At 37.4% G+C, this 17087-nt stretch overlaps 1 protein-coding gene across 2 annotated transcripts in view; it reads right to left on the bottom strand.

Moving 5' to 3' along the window:
- Positions 1–15780, bottom strand: part of sbf2 (SET binding factor 2) — a 58314-nt gene extending 42534 nt beyond the window's left edge. For both annotated transcript variants that reach the window (XM_077712695.1, XM_077712696.1), the window contains exons 1-2: positions 15615–15780; positions 10913–10998 (exon numbers count right to left, since the gene is read on the bottom strand). In XM_077712695.1, coding sequence (XP_077568821.1) covers positions 10913–10998; positions 15615–15669 — 141 coding nt within the window. In that variant the 5' untranslated portion in view covers positions 15670–15780. The remainder of the gene's footprint in view (positions 1–10912; positions 10999–15614) is intronic.
- Between the last annotated feature and the right edge of the window lie 1307 nt (positions 15781–17087).

The following is a 17087-nucleotide window of genomic DNA, read 5'->3' as shown; positions in this document are numbered from 1 at the left end:
GATGGTTGCACTTTATTCATAGTTTTGGTGGGCCTGCGACGTACTGTCTTATTTTTTGTATTCTGAACGGCAACAGCGTTATGGTAAAGTAAGGCAAGAATGGTGAATCATACCCATAGAGGAAATGTACAAACTGTTTTAACTGCTTGCGAAAATATTTTTCGAACCCGGTCAAGCATCTTGACTTTTTGGGTGAATCTTCCAAACAAACAAACTTTTGTGACGCACAAATGCCTATAAACAAACAAAATGTGCTTAACAAAACGGCATTTCCTTAATCAAGCAATTCTGCAGTGATAGTACACGATGCATGCAAACAAACACACAAGTTGGTGTCTCATTATTCTAAGTTTAAGAGCTGAAGAACTATGAACAATGATAGCACAGCAGGACACAAAAACACGAACTCAAAGTCCCATGATACAAAAAAACAACTATTCTAATGCATGTTTTTCTTTCCTTATCCATGAATTGGCAACATAAAGGGTAAACACAGTGGCACAACGAACATTCATTCTGTACAGAACTGTCGCACACAGTGCCAGAGTCACAAGTAACTGGGAGACAAATGATCTTGTTAATTAAAGGCTCATCAATGGGTGTGCATGTTTCTGTACTTCATCGTGAATAACCAGTAGGGAACAATGAGTTGCAAATGCATGTCTAATTGTCAAGGGGTCATAGCCCACCTCTTTTAAGCGTGTCAGAGAATTGTTGCCAAGCATACCAAGATTTTAGCAAGGTGTCAAGTAGGTGTAAGTGGGACATGGATTGCCTATTGTAAACACCCCTTATATGATGGTACATTTATAGGCCTGAACAGAGCACACAGTGGATTTAAGTTTCCATTTTTCATTTCTTTATTATTACAAATTTTTATGATGCATTATATAGTCTTTGACTGCTTTAGTCCTCTATATTAATCAAGTATGCTATTTCAATAGGTTGACCATGTTCCTATCTTGAGCATACTAAATATAGATTAAATTGAATGTGTTATAGGGGTGGAGAAAAATGTTATAATAATTGTGAGAAAATATGACATCGTGAGAATGATGAACAGTGGTGAAGAAACACTCCAATGCATATCTAAAAGATGACACTGCTGATGAAATTGATGGATCATTGCTTAACCAATGGGCGTATCGATTAAGATAAAGCAAATGTATCAATAGCCCCATCAGTGGAGCAGGTGCAAAGATCCGCACGTTGAACAGTGTTTGTGGGCACACATGCGCACGAGGCAACAAAATGGGCCATCTCCTGTTCTTAAATTAGCCTGCAGTCAAGTGACAATGGAACTCCAGGACATGCTCGGCGTATTGATGTCGAAGTGGAGAAAACGATTGCCCCCAAGCTAAACTTGCCGCATCGCATCATGTGCTGCAGCCGAGCATGACTGACTCCCACCCCACCGCGCTATTCACCACCTCTGCCTGTGACACAAGATCTGCAGTCTGACCTGCTAAGCATCGTCACGGTGCCGTATACGAGGGCCAGTGTTGATTTAAAATAAAAATCATCAAGGGGAGCCACATTCTCATGCTGTGACGCAGCCCCTGCTGGTAAGGGCAACCCATCCCAAATATAACTGGGGTGGGGATGACCGGGTGAAACAGAGACCAGTGTCAAAGGGCTTTGTCATTTTTATAGGGATGGTGTTTAAACAGGACAAGAAATAGATTTATCCTTATACTTTCATATTTATCAGAAGGATAAATAAAGACCTTTCCAAAACAAACTCTACAAAGTGTGGTCTTCCTTTTAATAATGTTTTTAGTTTAAGGCAGAGCAATCTATCAAAAAAGCCATGACTTTTTTTGTATAAACCAATCTAAAAAATAAGATGTATTTTAGTGCACAAAAAGTGTAAATCGTCTTTAGCTATAGAGTTCTTCTTCACCTGGACTGTAATAAACCTCTTGAAAACCTTTTAAGACACTGTTAACAATCTGCCAAACTAGTTAGTTTGCAACTGACTGCAATCTTCCATCTTATCCTTAAAATCACCTAAGTTTAGCTACATAATGTGCTTCCATGAGCATTTTTTTCTCCCTTATACTTCCCCCATTCATTTGAAAGAGGTGCATGGCAGGAAGGCAAACAATGACGACGAAAGTGAAGTGCGAAGTGTCAGGGGCCACAGAGAGTTGAGAAGGTCAACGGCGTGCTGTCTGCCCAGAAGTGCTATTTTATCTGGTCTACAGGATGGGAAGCAAACAAAACAACTACGGAGCCTTGATGGCCGAAATGTTTCTCTTCACCTTCCTCAACTAACACCATTACTCAAAGTCAAGCAGATAACAATAAAAACAAGTAAGGCAGCAGGTCTAATTGAAAACATTATGTATAATCTGTTACATTTAGGTCTGTCATGAATCGTTTCAAAAACGTGGTACCAGTTTTACTGAACTATGTTTCCCGATGTCAACAACAATTTCTTTTCACATTTACTGATTTGTTATGCAATGGTGGGCACATGTGTTTCATTTTAGGGTTAGATATTTTTAGATGGCCATGATGGTCCTAACCAGAGAAATAAGAACCAAAAAAAGTTAAGTCATAGAAAAGGGAGGGTCGTCTAGGAAAATAAAAAAAAATGTCCTGCATACAATTTCAGTTTCATAAATACCACACGAGTAGGAATTGCAATGTCAGAAGAAAATAGGTTGTATGGAATTTTGAATGCAGAACTATTGTCCAGAAACAAGAACAACATGTGGAATTAGTTCAAACTAAGTTCTGACTGAAACCATGCATTGAGTTCACCATGACACAAAAAAGATAACAATTGAATCTCAAAGTCAGTTGAAGGAGATTTTTGTCTTTCAAAATCAAACTTAATATCTCCTTTGTGGCATGGTCTCCAATAATTAAAAGACACCAAATTAATCAATAATAGGAAAACAATATGTGAATAATCAGTTGCCAGAAGTAGCTCTTCAGCACTTGCTTCATCTCACAAAAATTAACCTAATACAAATGACTCACAGTGTTTAATCACAATTCAGGTAAGACGCAATAGCCTACTATAGCCCGCAGCATTATAAAATTCTCACTAAATTCGAAGCTGTGGCATATTCCTTACGGTAAAGTGAATATGGAAACATTTGCTAACCACACAAATGTGATCCGGTAAATTCTATCACATGTTTTGTAACATTTGATGTAGAAAAAACAAAAAAAACTCTATGACATCGAATGTGAATCAACATGTCATGGGAATGTCAAATATCTTGGGTGATTTGGTTTGTCTACCTGCAACCCGTTCCGAATCACACATGATTGGTAAACATCAAATAAAGCTTCTATTACAGGGGGATATTTTAACCAAATACTCTAAAAGTTGAATTAGTGTGAATTGACTTGTGTTTGGTAAAAAAAAAACACACTGCTACACTCACAGAGTGATGAATGAAAAGAATGAGGTAAACAGCTTTATCCTGAGCTTGCAGAAGAGTACAATGAAACCCTACGTCAGAGTGCTGAGCACCAGCCTTTAGAAGAGGCTAAGATAATGGTTGATAATGACCCTGCTCCAGAACAGGTGCTTCCTCCACCGCCTAAGGAAGCCGTGTATAATTTATTCACTATAAGCTGATGCTTCTGCTACTCATCAGCAAAGCTATAACCTGTGAAAACATGAATGCTATGCAAGACGGACAAATAAATCCAAAAGCTGCGTCAGTACGCTAGACGTAAATGATATACACTAGGAACTCCACAATAAACCAACGGCAATGCATCTTTTAATTTACATTTTTAAGACGGGGAAATGTTAACCCCCAACTGCCCCAGAATATGCAACTAGTCTGGACAGGAGACGCTCTTCCTCGGGAGAGGAAAGGAAATACAATGTGCACTTGACTACTTCTGGAATGACCTCGGCACGTGGCTGCAAAAGAAAATGGTCGGTCTACAACAATAACAAAAAATGGCACTTGTGATCAACGAGACACATCCCAAAATTGTCAATATTCTTATTATTTCCACACTATTTCCCCTTTGATTGATGCTTTTTACCTTTAGCTTTATCAATTTGACTGTATTGGATCATTTTCTGTCTACCACCAGGAACTTTCATCCTTACTAATTTGGGAGCTTGATGCAATGGATTGCGCAGTTTATGAGGTAATGAAGCACATAAAACAAATTAAATATAGAAGAAAGAAAAAACAACAACAGGATATTTCACGGGTCATTTTCTAAAGCTTTTCATTATTTCACAACTTGGAAAAGGAACAACGTGTGGTAAACACATGCTGAATATATGGCAATGAAACGAAATAAAAACATGATATAAAACACCATCGTTATTCCTAAAAGAGTTTGAGCAACAGTTTTATTTATGACGGATTGGCGGAATTGAGACTGCTCCTACTTGGTAATTTTGCCACCTGCAAGAATGCCAGGTGGACCATTTCTGATTCCAAAACAACTGCTTCTACTTATCTAATGAGATTATTTGCTTCAACACAGGTGGATGAATCTTCTTTTGCCCTATATATCTACCAAAGCGGGTCTAATTATTGGGATAGCATTTGATAATCATAAAAACATATTTCATCAGATAGCCAAAAGGAAGTAACCTGTAAGATCGTCAATTGCATTTAGTTGTTTCTCAAAATTCTGACAACTCTATAACAGTCCCATTATAAGAGCCCTAAAGTCTAACCAAGAGAAGTAAAAATGTCAACAATAGATATAATATATTGCCACACCATGTTATTATGCTGTCAAGTGCTAAGACTGTTCCAAAAAGATGTCGATTTTTTTTCAAAAAAAGAATCTGAAACATCTCACCCAAGTCAAGATTAATACTTAAACCAACCAACTTTCAGAATATTACAATAAAGTCTTTGTTTAAAAGCTTGTTAATGACAAGGCTGATATAAAATACAGGGAACAAAGCCATATTATATGCACCCATTAGTACCGCACTTGTAATTTGTATTTGTAGTAGTTGCATACATCTCCAGTCCAAATGATTTATGTCTGACATCACAGAGCATTATCGAAGGAAGGAATGTGCACGACAAGAGAGGGTCAAAACCGGGTCAGAATCAGAGGTGTAATTGTATATCATTAATTGACTTTGGTGGTGATAGAAATGGAAATTGCATAAATTCCTTAAAATTGAAGCCTCTCAACAGAAATTATACCCAACATATCTAATTGATTGATTATTTAAAAGAATAATACAGAGTTTACTTGATAATTGAAAGTCAAAATGGGGTGAAAAATACGTCCATATGTGTTTTAAAGCATAATTTTTTCGAGGGTTTGTGAAAGAGCTTTTGATGTCTTTTTTTTTTTTTTTTACAACTCTAAAAGCTATGAAACGCACCATGGGTGACGATAACTCACCACATTGCTCAAGTTGAATGTCATTTTTTACGAGGCGTTGCCTTTGCAGACCTCATTTACTTTGACTTCACAATGTCATGTTCTTTTTTAGTCTGGAAATGAGTAAAGGGCAAATCAAAAAGTGCCTTCAATTGCTCCAAATACATCTGGACATTACAAAACTATTGTTAGACAATTGGCACATGTTGTTGCTGGCTTTGACCAAAACACATGTCCACTATTCTCTCAACTGGCGCCCAATAGTGTCCCGTCACCTGTGGCTTCAAATCATCCTGTCCCATTTCCGGGTGATCTCACAGCACTTTTCCGCATGGTAAGTCCTGCTTTCTTGACAACTCCGGCGTTGTTTCCTGGTGTGTTTAGATTTACTGGGGCACATAAAGCATTGATTACTCATGTGTTGGTCTTCCTGACAAACACATGATCCCGTTCCCTCACTGGCCAGGACAGCATCCTGCTATGTGGAATGCACTGTTTAGATTTTCTCGGAATGTTTTACAAACATCATGAGACAGACGTGCAGTGCGACATGTCAAACTATAGTGACGTGGCTCAACTCATCAAGTGATAAAATTTTGCTACATTCCTGAGTCGCTGACATGGCGTAAAGTAAACATGACTAACAATGTGGTCAATGACGATCAATGTCATTAATGGTTGTCGTGATGCTGCGAGGAGGAACAAAGCCAGAGAAATGATTGCTTGCAGCACTAAAGGACAATCCATCCCTCGGAACTGACTCTGACTTTTGCCAAGTCATGCTGAAGCCAAATCTTAAAAATATAAATGTACCTAACTCGAAAATAACAATGACCAAATGTGAAATATTTCACTTTCTGTTATCTGTATCCAACCAGCAGTGTACAATTTTGGAGGGGATAACATCAGCATCCTTCCTGGAAGTATGAGCCATGATCCTCATTTATGAAGGGGTCAACATTTTTAGACAAGAAAATTACACAACTGTTTACAGGCAGAGCATGCAAAGTCAAATTCCTACATCATAGAAAGCAGTCCTTCCAGAGATGATTTGAAATTTTCCAGACTTAATCATGTGCGTTGTGTGCCAGAATGACACATATCCATTACTTAAGTCTACAGTTGACTGGTAAAATATTCATTTCAAAACGTTTTCCATTATTTTGTGACCTGTTCAATGCAACCATTTTTCACAGCTCAATTAACAAAAAACATAATTTAGATAATGTCACCGATCAAGTGCGGCTGGTATTAGGAAAAGCAAATCACATTTACTTTACCGTAAAAGTGACTCTCGTGAACTTATATTGGCTGTTATTGATGATATACTGGATTTAACTAGAGTTGCTCTAAAACATGATGGTTTTGTATTGACGAAACAGTAACCCTAACTTTTTTTGGCCTATATGCCTTGTATTAATTAATAGTAATATAATTAAAAACTATGGCTGAAACAAATGTGTGGAATACAAATCCCACAGCACACAAAGCATGTTTGATTGGGCTTTTACAAGATCAAGATTGTTCAGAACTGCGTCATCTCGCCTGCAGGCATAAGATGAAGAGTTGACATGAAGCTGAGGGTTGCAATTTCAAAGAGGCTACACCGTTTGAAAAGATTGCAGGCCACTGTCAAAAAACGAAAACAAACTCGAGAATGTGTCAATTACGGGGGGAGCGTGACAAATGGAAGATCAAGGTTTCAAACGGAACAAGTCCCTTGAAAGGTAATCTAAATCTCCAGACTAGTTTTCCATTGATGATAACGATGAAGAAAAATCTTCATTTGTCCACCCATTTCAGTTTAAAATATATAGCTTTCAGTATGTTCTCCTGCAGGTATACATGACCCCAGTTAAGACAGCAGGAATGAGTGTGTTGATTGAACATTGTCTGCAGGCTACACGTTAAAGACAGACCCTCATGTTTAACACTGCAATCTGCGGCACTTTGACCTCACAGGTGTCGTTTCCAAGACAACACTTAAAAAACACACTCAAACACCAGCACGAGGCCAGCCGAGCACAAACATAAACAGCCATCTAGTTCAACTGCAACGCATGTGGCAAGTTCGAATTAGCATACCTCATTAGGATTTTTTTAGCCATATAAAGCAAACAAAACAATGTTATCAGAAAAAAAAACACTTTTCAACAATTAAAATATATCCAATTAAAAAGACTGATTTGTTTTTGTATTTTAGCATTTTAGGACACACCTTAAAGTGAAAGTCTCTGATGTGAGAGTTTAATCATATTGATTTTTTTTTTAAACATATACATGTACATGTACTACACACTCATTGCATCTGGATGGGGGTCATCTCATTTTGACACAAGACCCTATAGATGGTTGGCTATATTGAATAACAATTTGCATTTGCCAGCGTATTTTTATACAAGTATTGCGAACGTAGCGATCTCTACAAATTGAAGCAGGAATTTGTTGTACTCTGTCGATGAATCATTGCAGCCCTACTTGATTTGGCTCTTTCATTTTTGACATGCCAATCCTACAAACTCCTGAACCTCATTATTAAGCCCCCAATGTGAATGGAATCCTTATATCAGAGCACAACAGGATGGAAATGTACTGACCTCCATCGAAAGAAATGGCTCATCCGTAACAGATGAGGTTTTGAGCTGGTTCCTATCATCATCACTTGCTTGAAAAGATTAGAAACACATTTTTTCGCGCACGAGTTGTAAACGCTTTTTCTTGGTGCATTCCTCATCTGTGGTTATTTAGTTTGCTGGGGGCCGGTTGTGACCACAAAATGCTTTTCGTGCTCAACTCCATTCGTTGTTTTTACCAGATGTGTTTCTTGTTTGTAAAAGACTCTCTTTTTTTTATCAAGCAGAGACAATGTGCAACTAATAAGGCTTGACATACCAATGCTAAATAAGAGCCAAAATGCAAATTGCTGAGTTGGTCCAATAAACGCTATGGTGTTTCTTTATAAAGCTTCAAAGATGAAATTCCAGTCAATTTTTTTCTCCCCAATCGTTGGATTTGCTGAAGACAAAAAAATGACGAAACCACAAGAATCCCATTCAGCCTGTTATACACGGATTTAATTCTCTTCATTGACATTTCCTTTTGTTTAAAAAACTGACATAATTTGCCAAGACTTAAACTGATCACAATACAATTTTGCAAATGTGTTCCTCGGGCACTTAACATAATATTGCGGTCCGTGCCCTCCATAGTATTCTACTTCTAAAATGTACTATTAAGTGAACCAGACTGATGAATCATTGCAGCATCACACTAAAAAAGATGGAGAACAAAGTAAATGAACACACCCAGAGGAATACAAACACAATGCACAGCCCATTGACATCTGGAAACGCTAAACTAATAGATTTAACTAACCACGTGGCCGCGTTTCTATATTTAAACGTGACAAAACCCCCACAGGAACTTAGGAGATAATTCTCGGAGAGGAGAACCAACCTGTTTTAGCACCCTGAGTAACTAAAAAGCTTGCGCTTGATGTTCGACAAAAGAAATCTAAGCCTGATAATAATTTCATTTTTTTTTTAGCAATTGAGCATACACGTCTGTCTGTAATCAAATATCGGTACTGTCAGTGACTACTAAAGGCTAGTACTATAAGTCCTCTTGGCATGAAAAAAACACTATGTGCACCCTGAATATATTTTGGAGTTTTAAATTTTTGCTCCGATATCTCTTTGACCATGTTTCAAAGAGAACACAGCTTCAATTGTGATGGGTCATCTTATTTTATCAGTGATTAAATGTGATATTTTCATGCGAAACAATCAGCCTCATGTAGTGAATTTCTAAAGAATGCTCAGTGGGTGGCTCTTTTTGGCTTCAATGACCGGTCGCATTATGCAACGCGTTGGCCGCAACACCTGCTGTTCTTCTCTACATCACTTAGCTCTTGAACCTAAAACCAAAGGTTGTGCTCTCTGACATTCCACAAACTCAAAACACCCGGTGTATGAGACTGGGTGGGGGTACTTGGGGGGGTTTCAAAGAGCAACAGGGCTCCAGACAATTTTCGGCAGTACTAGAAATGTGAGAAAAATCAAGTGGTTCTGTTCACAATGTTATAATAGAGTTACTAAATCAACAAGTGTTCAACAGCTTTTCATGCAACTCCAGAAGCATGTGCTTGTGAAGTGCTTAAAATTGCAATTATTATAATTGTGTTATCTGTTTGTTTTCTTTGCAGAGGGAGCATATTCTGTTTTAGAAAAAAGGCTGGCAGAACTATCATTACAAGCCAATTCATTTCACTTCATGATGCTTGTCAATTCAATTCAATTAATTCATCAAGTTTACAATATTAACTTGATAAAATATGGAAAAAACACAGATTAACATGTTACTTAAAATAATTTAAGGAATTTAGTTCTATGTAAAATCTTACATTACAATGACTAATGATAATTGGGAATTTTATGTATTTTTATCAGTGACTAAATTACAAATAACACCAATGAGTTGCTTCTGATGGGGTTTTGGGGATGAGCTTTTACATTCAGTCATTTTGAGTCTACACTAACCTTTTTATTATTTTTTTTTTTTACACAGACATTTACAGACTTGTTACCCATTTGTTCTCCAACTACAAGCACCCAAGCATACATACCACAGTATTAAAGGAATAAATTTAACATAACCACAATGCGGGCCGTAATATAATGGATTACCAAAACACTACAGCACTATATCACGATTAGTACTTCCAAAAGCCTGACTGGGATCTGAAGTCATCATGTGGTTTTGGCTCATTCACTGCCAAGACCACGGAGCTTACCAACGTGCCGCAGCCAAGGCAAATGAACAAAAATTGATATAAGACAGACACAGCCATCCCTGCAAGAAAGATATTGCCAACAGATATTCACAAAATGAAGATTAATGAGAGGGCTTTGTCCACTCAGATAAGCAAATATTTGTTCCTCCATTGGAATGTCATTACAACGCCTGTAATAGACCCCCAGTCATGGAACGGCAGTGGCTTAATGTCAGCAAAGAGACGAGCGATAGGGTCAATTATGCAAAAAAATGAGAAATGCTCCCTAATTAGCGAGTGCAGGAAGTTTTTGAGTAAACACTTCATGATGAATGTGTCAGGAAATTCCATTGCCCATTCCATTAGAATTCACAGACAGCAGATTGGTCTAGCCAATGTAGAAATAACAGTTATTCCTAGAGCTTGTAAATTTTAGAAATGTATTACTTATTTATTTTGGGAGATTTACTCATTTTCAGATGAAGAAAATACCTCATCGTAATTTTGAGTCCCATTTTACCATGGAAAATATTTTTAAATATTTGGTTGAAGTGTAAAAGAAATGAAACTGTTGCTTTGAGTAAAACATACGACACAAATGACCAAATGTCAAGCCACAAGTACTGTACAGATTTCAATTGAGACTTCTACTGTAGCCTGATACAAATGTAAAATTGTAATAACAGCCAAAATTAATATGTCGTGTTCAGGTTGTAGCTGCTAAGAGTTTTATAGTTTTATAAGTGTTCAATTCAACATTATAAGTTTTGAAGAAAGATGGAACTTAGCACTCACCATCTCCACTCCCTGTGGGAAGGCGGTCCCCTCCCAGTCCTTCTTGGGGAATCGCTGAATAATCTTCCCGCATCCTTCTCCTGAACCTGACCATCCAAAGGGACAACATATTAAAATAGTGTGTGTTACAAAATGCCAAAATAAATCACGTTAGCCAGAAATTTGAGACAAAGAGTAATGACGAACAAATTGCTGCACAATTCTATATAATTGCACCAGTGTGCTTGGTCTAAAAAAAAAATGGTAAAAAGACCTGTTCTTGTATAGTGTGAGTAATCACATAAATGTTAACATATATTACTAATCATTGTGGATTGGATTGGATAACTTTATTCATCCCATAGTCGGGAAATTGTAAATATACACAGTATACCAAACAAAGGCTTGATTTTTAAATCTTGTCCATCCCGCAAATGGATGGTCCTAACATATTAGATGAGCAATTCTGCAAGAATTATTTATACAACAGGATTGTCATCTCCGCAGTTCGTCATAAAAAAGGCCATGGTGGAAAAAGTGAATGCAATCTGTCCAATTAGGTAGAGCGACTCTATTTATGGGCAACATTTTAACACTTCCCTGATCTAGACCGTGAATGGAATTCATCTTCCCAAAAGTACGCATATTTTACAAATCAGGCGAAACTCCAGTAAATCTTAAATCAACAGAAGCTCCACCATTTCTTGTAGAGACAAAGTGCATGATTCATATCATACAAGGCCTTGCAAAGTCATCCTATTACCTTCAACAACACGACCCTATCCAACCACATAAATTGTGTTTGTTTGTTTTGTGGTTACACACCATCTCAACATGAGTTTGAACTGGTATCACCCCAATTTTCTAATTAGGCATTGTCATGAGGTTACTTCATTTCTTCAATGAATTATTTGTCAACAACCTGTTGGATGTTTTGAGCAAGTCAAAATTTAGCAAGCAGTTAGATATGAAGCTGTTACGGGAAATAGTAGCACAATATGTCTTAATGACAAGAATACTTTGCAGCGATTGGGGTCTTGTAGTCAACAACTATCTGGGGCTTAAACCTGCACTATCACTTAAAGGATTTTCAGTCAGAGCGTTGCTTGATTTTGAACATAAATGAGAGTTTGCTATTTCGGGTGTTTTGGTGCAGGAATAAAAGTAATGCTAGTACAACCAATATGTGTATTTTGGGTTTTACAGTTCTAATTGAAATCATATGCAAGTTCCAATTTTTGAACAGAGGGAGAAAATAAATGACAGAATTCCTCACATTCCATGAGGCTACTCTCTTGTATTAAAACAAGCTGGTGGGCGCCCCGATGCCTGATATAAAAAGAACTCCATCAGAAAGAGTAATAGAAGCCAGGCCTACTACAAACATGCTAATTTTAACATCCGCTCGCAAGATGCAAGGATGTCTTAAAAAAAAAATAGAACCCATTCACAGCCCATAGGTTAAAATGTCAAAACATAATCTGACCTTCTGTTTGACTTATTCAGAAATCTAATAAATGACATATTTGACTACCGTCAAGTGGTTGTACAAAAACGTTCCTTATCCTGAATTTGATTTTTATTTGCATAGTCAAAAAGAAAATGGCTTGCCTGTGATCAGCATTATCAAAAGGTTTTATGTAAAGCTTTGGACATATCTGTCAATGAAAATTTCTCTCAATATCAGTTTTAAACTTTCCAAAAGTAGGAAATTGTCCATTAAGGTCAGATGACTATCTAATTGGAATCTGAGCAGGCCCTTCCATATTTGGAAAGATAACATCCAAAAAGAGGCACAAAGACAAAATGTGCTTGATGATTAACTGTATCTGGAAACTGGAGAACTGGAAATTGCTGTCAATAGAGAATTGTAAAAAGACAATGCAAAAGTATTCTGAGTGCATAAGCAAATAATCTTTCCAGTCAAGCCAAGCCATTATTTGAACATTTATTTGTCATTCTGCCCATAAAAGAAAACAAAACGGGATAAAGAATAAGATAAAAGTTTGCGAAAACAACACATGGGAGCACTTTAAGAGATGGGATTCAGAAAATAAATAAAAAAATAAAAAAACAACAAAGATAGATAAACATTGTTTAAATTCGATTTTAATTCAATCATAAATAATTCAAGTAGTTTTACACCAATATCCCTAGATTATTTGAACCTCTTTCAAATAGAACCTTGAATTAATTGCATAAAAATCAAACTCCTAACTCAGCAATAAAGCAAATTCTATCTAAATATAGAATAAATCAATTTCAGAAGTGCACAAAAACAGCAGTTTAAGCGGGGGAAAATGAATAAAGGTCAAATGCTTGTTTTTTTTTTAAACTGATAACTTGTTTGTGGGTGTCAAGTGAGCCAGCAGCACAAAACAAACCCTCTTTGAGATTTTGGAACAAAGATACAATTCATGATGATTTCAGACCATAAATGCTGCGTGCAGCATTTATTAACTACAATGTCGGAACTGATGATTCTGCTATAAAAAAAAAATCACAGTAATATGAGGCTAATTTGCCTGTAATATAAGAAATTATCCAATTGAGACTAGAAGATAACAGTTCAGAATACATTGAATAAGCAAAACAAGGACTTTAAAGAATTATACATTAAAAAAATCCCTATCTCAATGTGAAGACAGGCTAAAAGCTTAAGGACGCAGAAGTGAAATTTTGACATGAACCAGGCCAAAGCACACGTCAAAAAAGTCATAAAAGATAACTGGAAGTGTGTAACACACCTGTTTGGAAACAAATACATCTGCTTAGCATCACATTGTGATGTTGGACTCAGTCTAGTGGATAAAAATAGATTAAAAAAGTGACTCTACTCCTCTAATGAAGCCAGGAACATTTCGTCCTGAGCACCAAAAAAAATGTCATTGGCACTGTCCGCCGCTGACGGACAGTGCAGCGCTAAATACGATTATTGTCCTGTTTGGCAACACTGAGCTATTACTGATCATTGATGATAACTCATTTACTGACGCACCATTTCTTTTCTTATCCTCATTCATAATTAAAGTGTTTTATTGTCTTAAACCTCGGCAAACATGGAATTGATAAATAACTCTTTCAATGCCAATGGTAAAAAAAAACCATCGACAAGAACCCAAACGTTGAATTAGTACGAAGAAATTTGCGAAACTAACTTGTTGTCTGCCATTGATGGTGATAGACGGCAAAGCTATTTTAAATTGAATGGCTTGCAGTGAACATGTTTTACAGTAGTCCTGTTCTAGTATAGTAGCATAAAGTACTATACTAATAGTATAGTAACATTGTGGCGGTATGATATCGGGCCAATTTGTTGAAATTGTCGAAAAAAGGTAGATTCACATTTCCAAGGGACTCTGATGCTTGTAAGTATGTTGCATTGTGCCAAAATAAAGTTGCATCACCCAAGAATTTACAAATACAAATGCCGCTTTGGCCCCCGAAAAGTCAGATTCCAGTCCAACACATGCCGGGCCTGCGTAGGTTTTCTCCAGGTACTCCAATTTCTTCCCACATTCCAAAAACTTGCATGGTAGCCTGGTTGGACAATCTAAATTGCCCCTAGGTATGAGTGTGCACGTCAATGGTTGTTCATTTTCTCATGCCGTGCGATTGGCTGGCCACCAATTCAGGGTGTCCCCCGCCTCATGCCTGAAGTCAGCTGGAATGGGCTGCAGCACCCCCTGTTTAAATTATTCTTTAAATGATGCATGTTGAAGTGAGATTCATTACATCTCAAAATTTGCCTTTGCATAGATAGATCTTGTTACTACAATGCTCAGTTGACACTAGTAGCACTGTTAGATACAACTCATTAGTTATGCATTAGTTGGTGTTAGGTAGTGGTTCCTTTGTGGGTTTAATTTGGGTTTTTGTATTCTTAGAATTTTTACTTTGTGAATCGTCCTTGTTTTATCCATTGATTTCACCTGTTAACCCCCCCACCACAGTTTTCCCAAATTGCCTTCCAAGATGAATTTATTTAATGAAACACTTTGATTTGTAAATGTCTATTCCAATATATGTAAGCAAGATCCAAATCACGTTTTGAAATGGTGGATTTTCTCAGTGCTGAAATCCAAAGGAACAAGTGGAGCAGAGGCACAACAAGTGGAAACAAGGGAAACTTCCTGTCCTAGCAGAGATCAACATTGAAAAGGGTGAAAAGGGGGGAAGAGGGTTGAATGCCTTTATTCACAGCTGCATGCTACAGCCATCGTGGAAAGAAAATAATAAAGTGCAGCTCCCTTCCGCAAAAACAAACACATGACAACAACTCATCAAGTGCATTTGCAGCAGAGTATAAATAGATCCAAGCAGAGTAGCTGCCACAAGTTAATAAAACATGCTTGACTGTCATGGAATGATGAAGCCACACACGTCAACGGAGCTATTTTTATGACAAACTGTTGCTTTTGTGCAGCCCCTAAACTGCTGGGAATGCTTGCTTTGCAGCCCATTTTTTATGATTGACATCCCACAAGCGGAAATTATTTTGGGATTCCTGGCGATTGCACAGTTTGCATTAAAGTGCGAGATCGGGCTATAAAAATGAGGGTGGCCGGCACTGAGAGGGTTAACGAGGGCTCTCCACTGTGCCCCTTAAAAAACGCCTGTTAGCATTGCAGCTAACACGGTGCTAGTCGCCAAGCTCTGTGGCATCAACATCATCCCAGACTGAGAATCGGCTTGGTCACGAAATCGCACTGGACGCACTTACCGGCTTTTTCCTGATCGTATCCCACGACAACAAAGTAGTCAGCCAATCTAGCCATGTTTGCCGCTTTTCCCGAGCTGTGCCAACAGAATTCAGCATTTTTCCTGCTTCCAAAGCACAGCCATTTTTGACAGAAGGGAAGCCAGGACGCATGCGCGGACAACACCGATCCTACCATGGGCGTGGGCCGCCTGCTTTACAATACTATAGTAGTATTACTATAATACTAAATAAATACTAATGTGGTAATATTTTGGTGGTATGGTATTGTGACAATTTGTAGAAAGTGTCTGCAAATGTGGATTCACATTTTTCAATGTGCTTGTAACATGTGTACACTGTGCTAAAATAAAGTTGTATATCACCCGTGTTTGCAAATACAACACGTGCCAATTGGTCATTTTTATTTTTATTTATTTTTATGTATTCTATTTATAATATTTTTTATTTTTTGGTTCATTTATCGGTCCACGTCCACCTGTGTCGAGTTTGCATGTTCTCCCCGGGCCTGCGTGGGTTTTCTCTGGGTACTCCGGTTTCCTCCCACATTCCAAAGAGATCATGGTAGGCTGATTGGACACTATAGATTTCCTCTAGGTAGGTGTTCGAAAGAAAGACCAATCTCTGAAATAATTCAAATTCCTTGGATATTGTTTCAAAATTTGGATTTAATCTTACCCACCCTAATTCATTCAAAATGGTACATTCACATTTGTGCAAGAAACCCATGATGTCAGTATATAGTACAGGATTTAACTGTACAAAACCTTAGGGAGCCATCGCAAATCACGTCCATTTAATGTCAATTTTCCGCTCTGCGATATTATCGGAATCTTTCAATAATATCATAATAGATGATGAAATCTTGATTTCTTGCAATTGAGTGCTCAAACTTGTTTTGGTTTTCAAACTGTTACCCATTCTAACTTATGAAGCTTTTTTCAGGGTAAATTTGAACCCTCAGTTTCATCATTTATTGATTTATCTTTGTTAGAGCATTCCATTGGGCAAAAAAAAATCTAATGAGAATTAGTAAACCATTGTCAAATATTTTGTTTTGAAACACAGTAAAGTACAGTGTGTACAGTGAGCTTCAGATTTTCCCCGTTGTCTTTTAGTCTTCTATTTGTGCATCCTCCTTACAGTTTGGCCAATAAAAAAAAAAAAAAAAGGCAGAAGCATTTTTGAAACTGAGCCAAATAGTGAGGAAATCCACACTAGGTGTTTTTTCGTGTAGTGCGGGTCATTGCAAAGGAATTAAACAAAAATCCCGACAAGTGACGCATGTTTGCCAGCTAATCAATTGAAATCATGAATCAACTATCAAAAGTTTGCCCTGGGGCTGCGAGCGTACCTATTCCTCAAACATGCGGTTGTGATTACAAACAGTTCCTGACATATAAACCCACAAAGGATGGCACATACTCATCACATGATTGCCCAAAAGTCTTTTATAGGGAAATTAAAAAGACAAAG

Source organism: Stigmatopora nigra, chromosome 3 (genome assembly GCF_051989575.1).
Source record: "Stigmatopora nigra isolate UIUO_SnigA chromosome 3, RoL_Snig_1.1, whole genome shotgun sequence".
Taxonomy (NCBI): Eukaryota; Metazoa; Chordata; class Actinopteri; order Syngnathiformes; family Syngnathidae; genus Stigmatopora; species Stigmatopora nigra.
This window is presented reverse-complemented; position numbering and strand designations above follow the sequence as displayed.